The 21821-nt window shown below is 34.6% G+C and overlaps 1 protein-coding gene across 1 annotated transcript in view; it reads left to right on the forward strand.

The window, feature by feature from the left end:
• The first annotated feature begins 8650 nt into the window (after nucleotides 1-8650).
• Nucleotides 8651-21821, forward strand: part of LOC149807132 (bone morphogenetic protein 2-like) — a 29182-nt gene continuing 16011 nt past the window's right edge. The window contains exon 1 of the mRNA XM_089962459.1: nucleotides 8651-9593. Within this exon, the coding sequence (XP_089818585.1) occupies nucleotides 9254-9593 (340 nt within the window). The 5' untranslated portion in view covers nucleotides 8651-9253. The remainder of the gene's footprint in view (nucleotides 9594-21821) is intronic.

Raw genomic sequence — 21821 nt, forward strand, 5'->3', positions numbered from 1 at the left:
GCCATTTCAGCATGTATCTATCGCCGGAGATTCAAACCTTGATGCATGGAGTTAGTAATAACTTACTGTCAAACCGTGGACCGACGCAACTCAATACATCCTTTCAATCAACACGACAAAATGTTGCCAGCACTACCTGAAATGTTATACTTACATCGTTTATCAGTGTAGTTACAAAGTTTGTTATATTTTGACACAATTATGCTTGACGTGTATATAAAAAAATAAAAGTATGTCGCCATTGAACATCGACCTAAGTGCATATTATTTAGGGTTTAGCAATTAGGCAAACATTGCGAAATTAATAAAATTATATCCATATTCGCCTAAATATCGCTGAATCTTGGGAAACCTAAACTAAGCTTCGAGTCACCTGAGCAAATTTTGGACTCGTACAACCAAAAGCAATAACAAAGGAAGGTAAAAATGGTATGAGACCAATTAGTATGTGCTTATGTGCAAAAAGAACTTTTTTCTCTAAGTTGCAGCAGCAGTTAAAAACTTCATATAACTATCCTATCATCATCTTTTGCAATTCAGTAGAAATGCCAATGATGCAAATTTAGCTAAGAATTATGTGTTGCGGTAGGTACGATTTTATTTGATCTACAATGAAAAATAACCCCCAATTTGTACGTTGGCTTGGTTTCAAGTGACTGTACGTTTTAAGCGGGGGAAGGGGCTGGAAACCCCAGACTTATGACCCATTCCAGTCCTGATTTCACACAGCATTGAAAATTTTATCATATCTGTAACACAGTCATTTTCAGGTCAGCGTCATTAAATGTAGCTAACAGTATATACTTTGTTTCACACGAAGTATTTAAAACTAGTTAGGTAGCTTTAGCTACATTTAATGACGCTGATTTAAAATTGTACTGAGCTAAGATTGCATATAGGATAAAATTGACCATGCTGTGTGGAACGAACAAGCATAATAACAAAATGCTCGACATCATATGCGTTTGGTCTCTCTCGAAATGTTTTTGTATGGTGTGTTCTCAAACATGGATTTAACTTAAGTTACTATGCTTCTGTTATATATTTGTTGCTGTTGTTGTTTGATTTTAGTACAACTACGTCAGGCACAGCAGAAGACAACAAGGGTTTCTTTTTTAAAAGTAGTTTTGAGCGCTTGGACACCTTGACTGAGACGACTGGTCTGAGATGACTAGACTGAGACAGGAAAAGTAAGGTTAGCAAAATAAGTAGATTTCTCTGTTGCATAGGTGAGAAATGGGTTTACACTGTCAGGATATCTCCCATCTGTTTGTTTAGTGTTTCGACTCGCGGAGAGAATACAATAGAATCAGCGAGAGATGTCATAAAACCACTACTGCTCCAATAAAATCCCTGACAGACTTCTACTAGTTTGAGAGGATTTCCACTTGAATGGGTGGAAAATCCATCCCCAAGAGTGAGTTGACATCCATAACGACTAGAAGGCACTTAATCCCCTCTCCTCCGTTCACGTCCATCGGTTAGAGAGGGCGATCCGTAAAACACGATGCATGTACTGTAGGCACAAGCTTGGTGTTTCTTTTTAAGTCCGCACTACTAGAGACAACATTATAGAGACATAAAATAGACCCACAACACAAGGCAACAGTACAAATAAACAAAATGTATGTTTTTCTTTTCATTATTTTTTTTTTTTACTGATAACATAACACTACAAAATGACTCTTTTACTTTTAAAACAATAGGAAAACAAGACAAGAAAGAAAAACAAACCGAGAAAATAAACATTTTAACGGAATAAATTTATTAAACATATGCCCTATCCTGTGACAAAAGAAAAACAACTCAAGAAAAAAAGAAAATGATAATTCAAGTCCGAAAAATACACAGGGTATAATATTAACACAAAATATCGCAAAACACATTTAGCATACATGAGAAAGATCTATGACAAAGATCACTTTAGGAAACAAAGAGGAGAGGAAAGCGGCATTGTGCATCCTTTGCTTAAAGATGGGAGTACAATCGTTTCATAATTTCTACCTTAGACCCAGGTGAGGAAAATCAGGGAACCCGAGAACGGGAACCCAGACAAATAGAAATGCAAAACAAATATTTTTTTAGAAAATAGAGAAACCGCATTCAAAAACGAAATCTAAATAAATATTTGTAACTAAAACTCTTTTTTAATTTTTACCATGAAACCCACAACTACAGATCTTTGGGGGAAAAACAAACAAAGAAAAGCCTTTGCAAACATTCGGACCAAGGCTAATAAGTAAACAAGCTAAAAGCTTGAAAGGGGTCCACATTTAATGTGTTGTTTGACCATAGGACGGTAATTTCATCTCATTAATCAAACACTTTTGTAGAAACGTCTAATGAAGTATTTCACCTCATCGTTGTAATAAAAGACAGACAGACTCAAAGCATAATAATTGTCGTTCTTAGTGGTTAGTAATTTACTTTGTACAAATCTATTGTTATAATTTACGCAAAAATGTTTCTTTTTCAGCAGCTTCCCTTTCTGTCGTATGAATAGTATATAGAACGTTGTCATGGGGTCATTTCGTTCTAATTCTTCACAGCCTACACAGCTGCTTAAAAATACATTGACTTCTCGATTGCTGGATTAAACTAGTCTAAAGGGCTCGAACGAAAAATCAAGGAAAAGATACTTGTTTACGATATTGTATTATATTTTCTTGTGTTTTTTTTAAAATTTATTATTGCTATTTGCTTTCTTTTTCTTCTTGAAACCCTGTATAAACTGGTTGTAAATCTATCGCACATAACAAGATAGATTCTGCATAATCACATTTTAATACATAAGGTAGTAACTTACTGCAATGAGTTTCTGGTTTGAATTCTACCCAGACGATCCCGGACGGGTTGTCATGATATATTTTGAATTCTACCCAGACGATCCCGGATGGGTTGTTGTGATGTATTTTACTGATAAGACTTTCATATGTCGATGTTCCATTAAACACTAACAAACCAACCAATCGACTAACATATTAACACTCAGATCAAATGTTACAATCAATGTCAATATATTCCAGTCCAAGTCGAATTATATAATTCTGAAGCCTTCATCGCGACTCATAACAGATCTTATACAAATCATATTCTCCTGTTACGTGATCTGAAACTGATGCATTCGATGTCTTGTTTACACAACCCCAGTATAGCTGTCCTGAAAGACTTTTGGTACAATTTTACATACAGTTTCACATACCATTTTCAGTTTGTTCATGTGCTGTTCTTCGTATTTACTATTCCAGATCAAGCGAACTACATTCAGTATTAAAACTTTGTATATTTTATGATTGGCACCAAGCAGTGAAACTCACCCGCAAGGGACAGTCAAGAGACTGTCCAAGGAAAGTAAATTGTGTTCGTGATAGACAGGTGTCGTTTATAAAGAGAGTAACAATAATGTACACTTAAGGGAGTAACAATAATGTGCACATAAGTTCGTGTGTACGTATGTAATATTTGCTTTTAATTAAGACAATGTCAGTAGAGCGTATTCAGTTTCGACAGAGGTTATCGCCGTACAGGGTTTTCTGCTTAAATTGTGATCTCGCTTTACACTTTTGCCGCAATCTAGTCATTTTTTTTGTTAAACCACAAGATATCATATTTAGCTTGAAATAGCATTTATCAAGCACTTAAATAACTATTATATCGGATACGACGCAGAAACTGTTTGATGTTCCACGCACTATTAAAACCTCAAACTTGTACTGAGAGCTGTGCAAATAAAGGAGGGACCGTGGCATGGTTTCAAGGTAATACAGAATTGAGATTAAACATTAGATAACAGAACGTAGTATTACGACTGTATGGTCTTAAGTAACAGAAAAGAACGAAAACCAAAACGTTTAGTAAATTTCAACCAATAATTTATTTCTCTAGAATAGAAAGTGAAAATTGATAAAGAACCTACTGTATTACGAGTTCATTCCAAGAAAGTCCAAAAAGCCCTATCACCAGTCCTAATGAATAAAGTTCTAATTAAATTCCAGTGGAGTTCGAATTAGGACTAGCGCTGAAAGCGTTGATGTGACTGTAGTTTTTAATGTACTGATGTACCAGTGCCATGAAATGTGATGATGTGTTTACAGTCTTCGAGTTAATAACAATAATATAATCCATGATGTCTTTGTCAAAATTCATTATAATTCCATATTAATGTTTCTGTCCAAAATAATATTGAAGAGCACTTTGGATTTCCAGTGAATAAATAATTTGAATAAATAAATTTCACCAACATGAAATAATGAACACAACAATAAGACTGGTTTCTGCTTAGATTTTTTGAAGGAATGAGTAATTTCTCAAATTTACAAGATTTTAAACCCCTCTACCTGACAAAAGCCACAATTAATATTATCTGAAAATAATATGACTTAATGGAATTTTCCATTCTTGAACATTCCAAATTGTTTACAAGATAAAATCTGTTACTAAAATGTATGATAAGGATGTGGTAAACATCAGGTAAGCTACGTATTTTTTTGATAATTATCAATAGAAGTAAACATATTTAAACGGGTCTGGGTCTAGAACATTGGTATTCCTCATACCAATGTTCTAGACCCAGACCCATTTAAATATGTTTACTTCTATTGATAATTATCCTAAATTTAACCAACACCTCTCGACAAATGTTAGCTATGCATTATTTGTTTACAAAACTAAAACAACATCAGTATATATATATATATATATATATATATATATATATATATATATATATATATATATATATATATATATATATATATATATATATATATATATATATATATAGATAGATAGATAGATAGATAGATAGATAGATAGATAGACAAAGTCAAGTCCAAAATACAGTTACACATTATCATGGAGAAAACCAAACAAATACAAATTAAGTATACATAACAGTAATAAAAAATGTTTGAAATTTTTCCTAACATTGTGGATGCGTTTTGTGGAAAAAAATCCTAGAATTTAGGTGTCAATATTCCTTTTTAGCACACATACTTCCAAATACATTCCGTTTTTCCACTTTTTAATTTCCCTTTTCTTTTCTTCAATTTTATTTGTACTACATTTTATACTGTGAATGTAATGTTATTCTCCTGTTTCTTATACGATTCTTATCCATTTTCTATTTTTCAAACAACATGCACAACAAACTATCTACTCACCTTAAATATTTCTGCTTATTTAAAAAAAAATAAAAACATTCACATAGAGGTCTTTCTTTCACAATGTAATCTTCTCCTGATTTGTTTTTCTTTCCTCATATAGTCTCACACGTACGTAAAGACGAGTCGGAATATATTTAAAGTCAACCGCCATGGTACCGTTTCATTTATCCTGCATTCGATTCAACAACGTTCCCAACAACCATTTGTGTTGAATATATGAGGAAAAGATCCCCTGAAACAAAAAGCAAAACGTTTGGATTTAAGAGTGATTTTAAGTATTCAAGTGACTGATGGTTGAATTATCGGTGTTTTACGGTATACAGTAATGGCCTCTACTAAATCGTTGGATTTGTATGACTTCTTTTTCATACGTTCAACGATCTACCAATGCCATGCAGTGAATATGCCGTGGCAAGGTATGAGAAGAACATATCATCGTGATAGTAGTAGTAGTAGCAGCAGTAGTAGTAGTAGTAGTGTGGAAGTCGGGGGAAGATCGTAGGTGGCGTGGATACACCGAAAACTTCATAGAAATGAAACCCAAACAACCTGGAATCGCTTAAAATGCAGAAACCCAGCCCACTCCACCTCTCCACAATATTTCAGGATCAGTCATTGGAGGAAGTTTTTTTAATTATCAGTAGACATGAAGCAAATCGCATTTTACCGGACTGGAAATAATTCTGCCGTACTTGATGTAGACCTGATCCTGGTTATCTCCCTTATCAGACAAGCTCTATTATTGGGAAATATCTATATTTATAAAGCATTTTGGCATTTGTATCAAACGATTATCACACTTTAGCATATATATAGCTAGTTTAAATGTTAATATTCAAGCTCATGCAAGGCAGCCATTATGTTCAGCTAATTAGCCCACACTTGAGTTTGAAAACCGAAGTCTACTAGCAATAATTGTTAGTAATATTTTCTACAATATTTCTAACTGTGATGGAACTGGCTAGTGTGCTGGGATGCTTTTTCTCTACGGCATATATTACGTGTTTTTCTACATCTAGTTTAAATTTGTGAGAAATATTGATATTACAAACAAGTTCATACAAAACATTATAATCGTGCAGTTGTAACTACTATAGGTTCTTCTCTAGCCTTATTGTGTTCAATATTTAATTGAAAATTAGTTTATTAACTGATGAGGGAGTGTAGCCGAACTGATGAGGGAGTGTAGCCGAGTTTATTAACTGATGAGGGAGTGTAGCAAAGTTTATTACTTGACGAGGGGATGTAGGCGAGTTTATTAACTGATGAGGGAGTGTAGCCAAGACAACGTTTTAAGTCACTTCTTAAGATGGTGGGGCATCTCGATTGTTTCACGGAGGAATAAAGCTGAATTAAACTGTATCAAGAAATACAATCAAATGAAACTATGAGGAATATGGTGCGGGGGGGGGGGGATCAAACATAGCTGCACCCATGCAGGTCAAGATAGAATTGTTTACCTGTAAATAGTCCGACATACACAAATGTTCTATATTTTAGCATATTAATCGACTGTAATCATTCGGGGTTTTAAAGGAAATTACAAAAGAAAAAAAAAGACGCTTTTGAATGTGGCAAGAAATTGTATGAAGAACGGCCATATCCAATTCGCACTGTATACTACTAGTTCACGTCAAAATGATACGGTAATCTGGAGAAGAGGAAATGAGCTACCTCTTCCCTCTCTTGTTCTCACTATGGAAAGAACAAACGAATGATCATTGCAGCGTATATATTTATGACATTCCATGTCTTTTGTTTTCGAAATTAATATGACGACTTGCATTATTTACAAAGCTACCACTGCAACTTGATAACATGCAAGTTTTCGTCCAGAGTTTTCTTTTAATTAGCAATTTGAACATTGAGGGAAAGTTTGAGAAATCAATAGATTGCTGTTTCAAAAACAGGATGATAGATGAAAAAAACAAAGCAACGAATTTACATGGAAGAATTATGCACTCGGATTTGTAACAACTTGTATTATTACATGCCGATTAATATCTTCGTTCAAAAAATCATTTTAGAAAGTCTGAAATATATGTCTTTAAAAATGCAGGAAGAGGAACGCATTTTTTTAAAAATAAAAAATCTAATTAATGCTAAACAAATAACAAGTATAAATAGCAGTATTAAAAATGTATTGTATGCAACCATAAAATCTAAATTAAAAATCCAAAAATCAAGCCCTCATTCAGCATTATCAGACTTTAATGACCATTTCATTTAAAACACATTTGCAGTGTGCATCAACTTAGATTAGTCCTTGTATATGCACGGTAAAGTGTGCAGTTTATGGGAAACAACCATACATCATGTTACTGGATTGTACGGGTGTATGGAAAGCAACCATACCTCATGTTTCTGGACTGTATGGGTATATGGAGGCATTCATGCCTCATGTTCAGCGGCTGTATGTGTCTTTAGAAAGTAACCATGTCTCACGTTCATGGACTGTATGGATGCATGGGACAGGATGGATAATATTTTAGATAGAAACAACTTGTCAGATGGTGAGAAAAAATATATATATCCAATCACCCATTCGTTAGTCGGTCCTTTCATGTGTGCATCCATACAGACGGACGAAACAAGAACCTTTTCATCTTCATTACTCGTTGAAGAACTTTCTAACCTAGATTTGCCAGTGATTCAAAATATTTATTTCTCTTTATTTTCTAAAAAGAAGTCCGCCATATTTCTCTCTCGCACTCTGACTCTTGGTAGGTAGGTATGTGGGGTCTATGCATGCGTATGAATGTGCGTTTATATTGTTAGTATTTTGTTTCTCTCTCTTGACTTTCTCAAGCTTTAATAATTCACATTTTCTTCGCTGTCAATGACATTGCAAAATTAAAATCTTCAGGCATCAGCTAGGAAACACTCTGCGCTATATGATAAGTTTGCTTTTGAAGCCCTCTGCAATTTGAGACTATTTACTTTGCCAATACTTAAGGCGGGTTTTGACTGCAAATTTTGGCCCTACTTTTTAGCTTTTGATAAAAGTGAAACCACTCATTATGTGATCATTTAAAAGTGACAAATGTACTTGATGTGATATTTTGCCCAGCATTGTTGCATCTTAATTTGTAAATATTTAATTACCAGTCTAGGTACTGTATAAATATTCCCCAGACAGTCATAGCCTTAATAGCATATCATTTAAGTCAAATAGAAGAGATTGAACTAGTCCGTTCTCTTGTCAAAGATTCTTAAAATCGTAATCTGTGTTTATTGTCGATATATAACTGTTAGTTTACCGTGTGACCCTAAAGTTGTTGCGATAGCTAGGTTTTTGCGAATATAACTATATAGGCCTGGTTACACATATGTGAATACCAGTTTGCATAGCTATTCACGCTGGTGATAAACACACTAATTCGCTTACTATCGGGCGTAGCTCTTTTGTATACATAACACCTATAACTTCACATCTAAGTTTGACAGGATTTCAATAGCTACGCCATTATAGGCATATGGATTTGGTACATGGTATTAAATTGCAATTACTTTTCTGTTCGTTTACAAAAATATTCGTGTATATGGAGATAGGCGATCATCTTAGGTATCTGCTTACCTAGTCATTTAGTGGATAACCTTAGTAATAATAGTCAAGATAAAACAGTCATTTACATTCTTGGCTGATTTTTATGAATGAAATGACGTCACAACTGATAAACTTCTGGAGTGGAATGCCTTCACCAATAAGAACAATTGAGACACTGACAGGGGCACGTGACCTTTTTTTCAGCACTCTACCGTAGGAAGTGTGACGGAATGTAGAGGGGAGGTATGCCGGAATGTGTCAACAACCAATCAGAACTGAGTGCGTTATTTGGAGAATAGCGACACACACCCCTATTTAAATATGTAAAGCTGTCCACGCGATATGTTTAATATGGTCTCTCATAACTTAACATCCCGAAACGGAGGAGTGAAACACCAAGGATTTAATTTAGTAACAAAGCAACCCAGAGCACTTGTGTATAAATGTGTCCAGATGAGAAAAGATTTCGAGAGATTATCAAACTTCAGTTCGGAGAGAAAACTCGAACCAGTACCCAAAACTCCTGTATCAAACACAGACTATGAAATATCGTCAACTTCTATTTATGACTACACTCATTTTGCTGTTGATCTTACATCTTGCCAGGTTATTTGTCAGTGCTAAGCCAACACCGAGCGAAGCACACACAGATGAATCTAGTCTAATTCGAGAAAAGATTGAAGCTTTTAAAAGCGATATTCTAAACCGCTTGGGGTATGTTAATCCCCCAAATGTATCCAATGTAAATATTAGTATACAAGAAAAGCGGAAGATGATAACACTGTATAGGAAATATATCGAGGAGCGAGAAGGAACACATAAGGAGGAAGATGACTCCGGTATGGTGCATTCCAGAAATTTTCACATGCTTGAATACGCAGGTAAGTCAAAACATTGCTCTTCTCATGATGGATGATACTTTAACTGCGACTGTGTGGATACTGAATTTGATTATCGATCATACTCTCTAATACATGTATACTTTGATTGTCGTAAGAGAGAATATCGCACGCATTAGCCATGAACTCGCAATTAATGCGTGTTGAAATCTTCGTTAATACCTGGATTTTTTGCCTTCTTTTTATTTGCACGCGCATATTCATACAGGGTAGGTTTCGTGCGTACTGCAGAATTTACTTAAATTCAGCCACATATCCAGGAAAACCCCATATGTTTGTAGAAACATGCGTTTCATATATAACTATAATTTCCCGATATTTTCTGCCAGGCCATTATGATTATAAAGATTAGGGTGGATTATGAATGCATTTCTCTCCATTCACTGAAACGTTGTCGTTAATTTATGTGATTGTAAGCAACTAACACCAACGTGACTACTCGGCTGTGCCCCTCTTATATTTACTTTCATTTCACGTCTTCTTTTCGTTACAAATCGAATTTTAGATACTTTACTTTCAAACTAAACCCTGTCTCTGAATTAAATCATATTGCATCCTGATGTTCAGGAATGATCAATGGCTGTAAGAAAATGATTATCGTAAATATACATATTTTGCTGGAAAAAAAGAGAAATTCTGGCACAGAATACATTCATAGCAACAAATGTTCTTGTTGAAACAATGAACGGTTAATTTCTCGAATTACACACACACACACACACACACACGAACATGCACACACATTAAATAATGCCAGCTTTGAAGGTCTTTTCCTAAAAAAGGGCGACTTCTCTGCCTGATGTTGCATTAGTCGACACGATTCTTATCGTGATGTTCAACACGAACACTTGCATTAAATAACGTTTCTATAGTTCTTTATGAAAGGATGATATCAAATGACTTTTAAGAAAAAACTTATTCTGGGTCTAGATTTGCAAGCTGCGTAGCCAGTATACATAACTAAATTCATGTACCGTTGTAAATAACATCAGCGCGGGGGCGGAACATAGATTGTCGCTAGGATTTAAATGTCTCCGTGCTAGTTTATTATCCTTAAAATTGCTTTCCTTGCTAATGTATATGTCTCTGGCGACAAAATGGGACTCAGATTTCAAAATTATATACCCCGAGAGTGGGATGTTATTGTTTTGCTACATAGAGGTAATAATATAAATGAATAGCGATCTTTATTACAATATTTTGATGTGCTTACTCTCATATTAATATAGCATTTTGAGTTTGTTATCACATTTTCAGTGTCGGAGCATTTACGCCTGGATTCTTTTATAGCCTGTAGATCTGTAAGACTTTTATTTACAGGTCTTAATGGCCATGCGTAAGGCTAAAAAAGTCGCACAAATCAACAGTCCCATAAAGCGAAATAAGTCAAAATCAGGCTTGCCGTACAGCGTAGTAAGACAAAATCATCCGTCACGTCCAGCGAAGTAAGACAAGATCAGCTGTACCGTGCAGCGAAATAAGACAAAATCAGCCGATCGTGCAACGAAATAAGACAAGAACAGTCGTACCGTGCAACGAAATAGATCAAATCAGCCATAATTTGCAGCGAAATAAGGTACAATCAGCCGTAACGTGCAGCGAAATACGACAAAACCAGCAGTACTGTGCAATGGAAATAAACAAAAAACAACAGACCTTGCAGCGAATAGGGAAAAAAAGGTGTACCTTGCAGCTAAATATGAAAAAATCAGGCGTACCTTGCAGCGAAATATGACAAAATCAGCCTACTGTGCAGCGAAATAAGACAAAATCAGCCGACCGTGATGCGAAATAAGACAAAGTCAGCCATACTATGCAAGGAAATATAACAAAGTCAGGCGTACCGTGCAGCGAAATAAGACAAAATCAACCGACCGTGCAGCGAATTAAGTCAAAATCAGCCGTACCGTGCAAGGAAATAAAACGAAGCGTGCTGTTCAGAGAAATAAGAAAAACAAAGCCGTAACGTACAGCGAAATAAGACAAGATCAGGCGTATCGTGCAGCGAAATAAAACAAAATCATCCGTACTCTGTAGTAAAATAAAACAAATACCAGGATCACAGACCACCAGCAAATGGCACAGACGCACTAGTTTAGACACACTGACTTTGCGACCATACGAGCAATTGCTCTCCAACAATTTGAATAAATTCCCCCAAAACAGCAATATTTTGATAAAATTGTAGTATGCAGTATAAAACAGTCAAAGCAGTCTGTAAACTAGTAATTTCACTTATTTGCAAGTGTCAGCATTTTACGAGTTACGGTCCTTATATTAGATTTTATATTGCGTATCTCACACGGTGGTGGTGGTGGTGATACGATATGTGACCGTTTCGTCAGAAAGATTCTCGATAGGCATTACTATATCGTTACAGTTCTAGTGACTAGATTGCAAATTGTTACATTCTCTGCCTATTTCCAATATACCCTGGCGTTGAAATAACAAAATATAGCAATACTGTCTATGTAATTATAAACTCAGATTTTATGTACACTTAGACTATCTGTCTTTTTGTGATGTTAATTATGCACACTTGTCTGTTCGTTTTCATCTATGGGATCATACTTCTATTAAAGCAGCAAATATAAATAAAGCCAGTTTATTTGACATATGTCTAATTAATAAATTCAGACAAATAGTGTGATTGATAATGGCACCGCCAAGTGATAGTCAATATTACCATCAGCCACTGCGCCGACCATTTGAACTAGAGAGGTTTTTCCTTGAAAAATCAAATGACAAATGTTAAGTACCGTATCTAATATTGCACCTGCTGACCATTTCGTTCCCATTTTTATTCATCGAATTTGAAGTCAAAACGATATGAGCGGTCAACACGGGACAATACATCAGCATAAATCCACACTAAAGATACGAAAGATTCAGTAAAAAAAAAAAAAAACGTTTTATTGTCGCGCCCACATTGCTAAGAAACAAATAATAGGAAATACTTTTCTGGCGACGTTGGCGTAGTTAACAGCTTCTTATAATTTAAGATTAAAGTTCTTTATTTTCTTTAATTTTTTATGTGCATATATTTCCTAAATTCTTTTTTTTTATTCTCGTTCATACTTGGAATACTTTATTTTGAAGCTTAGTATATTGTTTTACATATTCGCTTGTTTCATTTACTTTGTACTTTGCATACAATTGTGACTAAATGTTTTGATTTACTTATAGTCCTTGATAGATTCCCTTCGTGCTTGGCATAACTCATTATGAAGGTAATATGATCAATTCTACTATATACTCATTTGCCCCAAAGACTTTGGGATGGAGGTCATATAAAATTTGCGCAAAGGATCTGGTTGAAGCTTTTTCATTGCTTATAGTACTGAAACTTCACAATGAACTTTTGTCGTACTCTGGTGACTCGTTATGGAGCTAGGAACATTCATTATGTGACGCGCGCGCGCCGCCCTTCAAACTTGGGTCAAGGTGAACATCATACGATTTTTTGCGTTTGAGTTTATATTTAAGTTCATTTTTCATTTGCTTGCATTTCATAAACCCCTTAATGAAATTTCTGTACAACTTGGACAAATCATTGCAAAACGAAAACAATTCATTACGTGACGCGATTGTTCTTGCTTGTCCTTGAGCTAAAGGTCACATTTATAGTCCATTTGTGTTGAGGTATGGATGGAAGCTCTTTTTCTTGTTTCATTTGCTTATATTTCCTAAACCCCTTGATGAATTTTTCATATTCGATACATTTTTATAAAGCAGTAACGTCATGGTAGCTCAACATTTGGACGTTGGGGTCAAGGTCGCACGTTTTACATCACAACTCAGATTGTAGGGTCGAGAGGTCATGGTATTATCTAATGCTTTTTCTAAGGAGGTTTAAAATCACAAGTTTTCAAAATTAAAGTATGAAAATAGGTTTTTAAACATGTGTCTTAGTCTTCTAGCAATGTGAAAAATCAACATCGAATACAAAAAGAGTATCATATAAATAACCTTCAAAACTGTAGACGTTGCAGCCATTGCAACAAAAATTTGCCTCTACTTTATAAAGGTAAAATGGTTTGAAATCACACATTTTCATATGTTTTCAAAGGGAGACATGGTTTTAAATCGCATATTCTGAGAAGAAGGAAAAAAACACACAACATATTTATGCGTTACAAAAACTGTACCATTATAAGCATGAGAAAATTAGAAAAAAACTATAGCTCGCCATTGGTGTTTCTGTTTTCTTTAACCCCTTTAACACATATAATGCAAGGAGTACAAAACTTGACCTATAAATACATGCACTGGAAGTGAGCCCTCAAGAGGGTACTTATTTTATTATTTGCATTTGGTTGTATTACTCCTACAACACGGATATTTTTCAAATAGGTAAATGTGTACGCGAACTGGCCTATCCTGTACCACATGGAACATGTAATACAGCATATAAATCATATCCAGCATCATATAGAATATGTCCAGCATCATCACATGGAACATTACAGCATATAGAATATGTCCAACATCACATGGAACATTTCGTACAGCATATATAATATGTCCAGCATCATAAAGAATATGTCCAACATAATATAGAATATGTCCAGCACCACAAGGGATATGTCATACAGCATATATAATATGTGCAGCATTACGTGGAACATTTCATACAGCATATATAATAAGTGCAGTATCACATGGAAGGTGTCATACAGTTTATAGAATATGTCCAGCATCACATGGAATATGTCATAAAGCATATAGAATGTGTCCAAAAACATATAGAATATGTCAAACAGCATACATAATGTATCCAAAAGCATAAATAATATGTGCAGCATCATAAGGAATATGTCTAACAACATATAGAATATGTCCAACAGCATATAGAAAGTGTCCAGCATGATATGAAAAACGAATCTTCATAGATGTTATTTGTGAAATAATCCAAAACCATTAGTTACTTAGACCCTTTGTCCAGTATAATATATCGTCCCATATTAACATTGTATCTGTTAAAGCTAACTCATAGAAACCATTGATGACACTGATGTAAAGCTAGACAAATCCACGTATGAAGTTAAAGATTTGTAAATATATATCTCTACCTAATTTTTACACAACCCATATTTTATTTAGTTTTCAGTTTCTGAGGTTTATTTTTAGAAGTGTCTTTTTTGTGTCTTCAATCACAATGACTCTTGTACATACAGTTTAAAGTCGCTACCGTCGTTGGTCATACAAGTGAAACTTTGTTGCCTTCTTATTTTAATAATGTATGAAAACTGTTAATTTACTATCAAACTGTGACATTATTTCATTCAAATCTTATGCTTAATAGAACGTTTGAAATAATGAACAGGCTTTGGTGTGTGTGTGTGTGTGTGTGTGGTGTGTGTGTGTGTGTGTGTGTGAGAGAGAGAGAGAGAGAGAGAGAGAGAGAGAGCGAGAGTGGCTGTATGCATTTTTAAAGTCACAGAGAGAGAGAGAGAGAGAGAGAGAGAGAATGGCTGTATGCATTATTAAAGTTTCCGTGAGAGAGAAAGAATGGATGTATGTATACATTATTAGTCAGAGAGAGACAGAGAGGGGAGGGCACGCAAATTTACGCTCAAGTTACAAGTTATGCATTTACGCTAGTATTAAACTGGTAATTTAAGTGTTTCTATAATGATTTCCACTCAGTTGGAGTGCATTTGATTTTTAATTCATTACCTACGTGCCAAAGAAAGCATACCCTTTTTCACTCTATTTTAAATGCAGTGCAATTTGAGGGCAGCACTCGACCATTTCAACGAGCAATTAAGGTTTTGGGGAAGTGATTTGTACCAATATGTATAGTCAAAGTCACAAATATAATTCTATATTTAATACCAGATGAATACATTTGATGTTAAATTAGTTAAGCAGGCAACTTTTTGAAGGACATGATGGCGCTTGACGTTGCATGGAACGAAAAAGTTTCATACAATTATAAGTGTCTACTTTGGAATGATTTATTTATTTAGACAATGTTCACAGTTAAAAATTGTGTCATTTAGTAATTTAAATCTGGCCATTTTCCTCGAATACAATCGTTTGTTGATGTTGTTTTAATTGTTCCTATTATTATTATTAGTATTATTATTGCTTCACTGACATAACATCGGTATGCTAAATAGGACTCTTAATAGTTTGAGAAAGGGCCACGTCCTTATGGCCTTTGATCTCAATGACTTGACGTAGTATTCTTGCTTTCCCAATGAGTGCCAGTTTATTCAGGCTTTTTCCAAAATTGTGTCACCACGAATAGAGGGTATAATCTTTGTGGTCGCCTAAATGCTACTACAGGCTTGAGGCGGGTCTTCCGCCTGAAATGAGTACTTGAGGCACATCCATATTTCAACGTCATTTAGTTACGCACGAAACAGATTACATCATTTTCACTTAACAAATAATAACCCAAATTACAATCAAAAAAAGATACAAATGTATTTCATGTAAAATCAAGACTCAGATATACAATCAAGCCAACTTCTAACAGCCATGACAATAGGTGACTTTTAAAACAGAGAAGCATGTTTAGTTAACATCATGACATGAAATTTGATATGGGTAGCATTGGTTACTGTACATCACGTTAATAAACCGCGTTGGAAGGCGAGACTTCAATTGACGTTTGTTTGGTTTTGTGCCTGAAGTTAGCTGTTGCAAAGATCAAACTAAACTTTATACCACTGAAATGTTACATTTCCACTAAATAGATCAATAAGGAAATAAATATCTTGACATAAGTAATTTTATTTCTTTAATTTTCATGTTATGTTTCTGCTGTGTATTTCCTTTATTTGTACTCGTTTTCTTTTATAGATTTTCTGTGATATTTAAGTGTTAGTGTCATTTGCAAATTATAAATGTTTTCATTTAAACTTCACCACCACTTAAAAAGAAAACAAACGGAAAATTGTTCGGAACTTCATAAATTCTCCGGGCAATAATTGTACATTTTTACTTGTTAATTGCATTCGACATAGCCAGTTAAATGTGTCTTAGATTTTTTCAAGTCATAGAGAATCTTACACATTGTAACATATATTCCTATAATCTGACTGATGAGGTAATACAGGCTTATTAACCTAACCAAGAAGGTAACTAAAACATTACAGGTTTTATCCGGCTTTCTGCTTCAAAATATAAGTTATGAATTGCGTGAAATGACTTCATGGTAACGATGTTACATAGATTTTGGGACTGAAAAACGGCTTCATGGTGACGGTGTTATCATAGTTTGGTAGCGAGAAATGGCTTCATCATTGCGTTGTTACGAGAGTTTGGTAGTGAGAAATGGCTTCATGATGGCAGCGTTACGAGAGTTTGGTAGGGAGAAATGGTTTCATGCTGACGTTGTTAAGAGATTTTTTATAACGTGACGAAGAATAGTAGGTGAAAACCATTTTTTTTTTTACAGAGAACAGCGCAAACATGCTGCTGTACTCTAGAATTTTGGCTAAAAGAATATTGGCATCATTCGCGGTTTGCAATGTTCAAATGCTTGTTGGAACACGAGTGACATTTTTTTAATTGTGGTATTTTTTTAATCTTGTAGACACATAACGCGGGTGTCTATGTAATAAAACTTACAGGTACATAACGCGGGTGTCTATGTAATAAAATTTTGCAGGTACATAACGCGGGTGTCTATGTAATAAAATTTTGCAGGTACATAACGCGGGTGTCTTTATAACATAACTTGCAGTCGCATAACCAGATGTCTATTTAATATAATTTGCCTGATTTCTTTTATATAGTGTTTAGTTAGACTTGAACTTAGATGATCCTTATGGTAATTGTGGGGAATTAGTGGTGATTACTGCCAGCCTAAAAGATAAAGAATATTTGGCACTAACCAGTGTATTCTTTTTACTTACATTGGTCGTTTGGTTAGTTTTGAATACAATTAATTCTGCAATCAAACCTTCAAAAATTATACTGAAATATTTTAAATAGTTAAAAGGTACTTAAATAGAGTAAATTGCCTTAAGCGAGTCGAACTTCAAAGAAATATGGATAGAAGAATATAAAATCACTTAAGACATTTTTAAGTAAATGATGAATAACGGCTTTACATAAGAAACTTGCAGTAAATTATCTTTATAAGTTGAAATCTAAACGATAACTATTGATAAATATGGGCTTATTTGGATCAAAGCACGATTTGCAACGAATCAAGTAAAACAAAACGACGTTGGACTAGAAGAGTAAAGAATAACTGTAATAAAAATGGTCTTAACTATAGATATGGAACACTCCACAATTACATTTCAAAAGTGACGAAAACTGGTTAAATTCTTCGATTTTCTCGTACCAATAGATACTATCATACTGTTGTTAAAGTTACCAGAGCACAAACGCACGAAGTAGAACCTTAAATCGTACAAGCTGTAAAAGAGAACACGAATTGGATACACGATTTTGAGTTGAAATTATATTATAAAATAAAACGTCAGTGTGTACGTTATTATGCCTTCGTATGGGGTAATCTGCGAAATCCAGATTTAACCGTGTAGAAGGGCATGTAAATACAACCAGATCTGGTTCTTTGATCTTCATGTGTGGGTGCGTGTTATGCACGGCTAAAAATGAATTGATTATTAGTTTCTTTACCACAATTGTTGATAATGGTGCTAAATACATAAGTCATAAATGGAAAGAATGTTTCAGAAGGAACTGAATCGTTTTTAAACGACACAAATTATCAATCCAGTGAAATAAATTTAAAAATTATCCATTAAAAGGAAACAAATTAAAAGAAGAAAGTAAGAAAAACAGCACATACTAACATGAAAGGGTAAGTCAACGTTAAGTATACTTTATGCATCATCACCATCGAGTCCTTCTTGTTCCCCGTTCTTTAAGAAAATGAAGTATGTAATCCTGTTCGTCCACGTGTACGTGCGTGATGTCACAAATCTTCGCATGCGCCGTTCAACACAGAGACTTCAAAATCGCAGGGCATGAATGGGGAAATGGTTCATAGATGTGCAAAAGAGTCTGTAATGAGGGAAAGGGTGGGGGTACATTTGATGCATGTGCAAAACAGTAAATGCACATTGATTCACCGGGAATGAGAGATAGGGTAGGAGTATGGTTCATGGATGTGAAAAACAGTATTGAAATATGAATCCACCGGGAATGAAGGATAGGGTAGGAGTATGGTTCATGGATGTGAAAAACAGTATTGAAATATGAATCCACCGGGAATGAGGGATAGGGTAGGAGTATGGTTCATGGACGTGAAAAACAGTATTGAAATATGAATCCACCGGGAATGAGAGATAGGGTAGGAGTATGGTTCATGGATGTGAAAAACAGTATTGAAATATGAATCCACCGGGAATGAGGGATAGGGTAGGAGAATGGTTCATGGATGTGAAAAACAGTATTGAAATATGAATCCACCGGGAATGAGAGATAGGGTAGGAGTATGGTTCATGGATGTGAAAAACAGTATTGAAATATGAATCCACCGGGAATGAGGGATAGGGTAGGAGTATGGGTCATAGATGTGAAAAACAGTATTGAAATATGAATCCACCGGGAATGAGGGATAGGGTAGGAGTATGGTTCATGGATGTGAAAAACAGTATTGAAATACGAATCCACCGGGAATGAGAGATAGGTTGGGGGTGATAAACAACTATGAAAAATCGACTTATTGGTGGGTGCTGCTTTGTTATTCTGCGACTTATCAGAAGGTGGTGGGACAAAGCAACACTTTATTTTAAAAGTTGTATTAAGTCACTAGAAAATAAAGATGTAGTACCGATAAAAGACAATAAATATTCATTTGCCACACGGGTTGCCGACTCAGAGAAAAGGAAAACACATAAGTATGGAAATAAATACTAAAATAGGAATGATAGAGAAGCGAATATAAATAATAAAATTGCATGTATTGCATGGAAGCTGAGAAGTTTTCAGAATCACAGGAAAATGGAGGTTACTTTAGTGTGAGAATATGTGGAAAGTTTGTATAAGAAATCTTTTTCTTCATCGAGTTATTTCTATGTGCAAATGGGACATCGAGTTATTTCTATGTACAATGGAGACATCGAATTATTTATATATACAATGGAGACCTTTAGTTATTTATACGTGCTATGGAGACATAGTTATTTCTATGGAGACATAGTTATTTCTATGTGCAATGAAAACATCGAATCATTTCTATGTACAATGGAGACATCGAGTTATTTCTATGTACAGTGAAGACAAAGAGCTATTTAAACGTGTAATAGAGACATAATTATTTCTATGCGCAATGGGGACATCGAGTTATTTAAACGTGTAATAGAGACATAATTATTTATATGTGCAATGGGGACATCGGGTTATTTAAATGTGAATGGGGACATCGAGTTATTGCTATGTGCAATGGAGACAAAGACTCGAACATCTGAACGATCCATCAAAAGCTTTCTATACAGATTACATTCAGTTGCTTATTATATTTTGTTGATGTTCACAACATGCTGTAAGTGTTTGTTAGTAAGGTTTCATTAGTCTGTCAATAGTTACAAGTGTATTTTTAAAATAATACATTTTGCTTAAATAAATCAGGACAGTACGTATTCGATGTTCGTATTTCTATGATCAATTCTATCAGATTTCCCCATGTGCATTGTTATATCATTTTTAGTTGTTGAAACAGATGGAAGCAATCGCATCTATACTAAATTTAATTTGAAATTGGAATGTTTATTCCATCATCAAAAGTATTAATATATAGATATGGTGGATCTTATACACTGTGTCCATCGCACTTCCAATTAATGAATAATTTGGATTGTGCTGAGTTTAACTTTTGCATACAATAGTTGTTTTTCGTCGAAAAGATGATTATCAAACATTACGAATGAAAAAAAGAAGAAATTTATATCCGATCCAATTTCCTACCTGCGAACATATCTACCCACAATTCCATCCGTTTATACACATCTACCTGTACATACACACACATGCAAGCACATATATACCTGCATTGAAAAATCACGGCTTTGTTTTTGTAGTGGATCCTACTTATATCTCTATACACTAACATAGACTTAAACTTGTAAATTATTTCCGATTTAAGATTTAAAATATAAGTCTTTGACGCAAAGTTTTGGCTTTTGTTATCAAAATTTGCTCGTCCGTATCTCTTCCAAATCAGCTGAAAGAGTTTATTAAAGAGCAGCTTTTTTTCGTTTACGATAATATGCTACACTCAATTTAATTCTTTATACCTTTGAAGTTAACCACGCTTTCGTCCAACAAACGATATCATGACGTGTCTCTCACACAATCTTCCTAATCCACAATATAAATCAATCCGAATTACAGTTCTTTAATCCAAGTATGTAAAGACCGTATGGTATGCCACTGCTCTCTAACTTACCTATGGTACTGGCATCAATAAATTGGACTTTAAAGTGTGCCGTAGTTCCTTTCGTGTACTCAGTACCATGTGGTAAATTTAGTGAACTTTTACATTGAAGAGTAGCATTCTATGTTCGAGTGCTGTTCAACAAAGAACCGCCGCGTGCTTCACACGAATCCTAGTTACGTTCTTTGGCTCTAGAAGTAAAAGCTTCATTTGACTTAAAACTTCTTTTTTCTGCATTGTTAGGGTCTTATGTACAAAAGTACAAGAAAGTGACATAAATTGTAGGAACAATAGAGAAATTAAATCCGAAATGTATTTGTAAAACCGATTCATTGGGAAATCATGGTTTATGTGGTAGACAGACATTCCTGTAGCATTTATTTCATATTTTAAGTCCAAACTGATTTATATTATTGTTGCAATTATCGAATTTCATTGACTTTAAGTCGATTGTATAAAAAGGTATAGAAGTATAACTCTCTTGCTTTGAATGGACTTGGTCGTCCATCAGTGACTCTGCCACGTTCAGTGAAATGACCAATCAGCTGATTGCGATATACGTCATGAATTTTGGTGTTCTGCAGCATTCTCTCTGTATCAAACCTTCAAAATAGTCTCAATTTTAAAGAGACATATAGTGGGGAAGCACATGGATTATAAATCCATGATCCATCGCTATAGAAACTGACTGATGATAGCTCGTGGAATTTTATCTAAATTCCAACCACTGTAACTTGCACAATGGCACATTTTGTTGCGTGAGATCTTTTTGTAAAGACGATTTGAAATTCAGCAGTGCTCATACTAATTTTTATTTCTGAAAACAAGTTTTCAGTGCTAAC

This window comes from Sinohyriopsis cumingii, chromosome 1 (genome assembly GCF_028554795.1).
Source record: "Sinohyriopsis cumingii isolate HCF-2022 chromosome 1, ASM2855479v2, whole genome shotgun sequence".
In the NCBI taxonomy this organism is placed as follows: Eukaryota; Metazoa; Mollusca; class Bivalvia; order Unionida; family Unionidae; genus Sinohyriopsis; species Sinohyriopsis cumingii.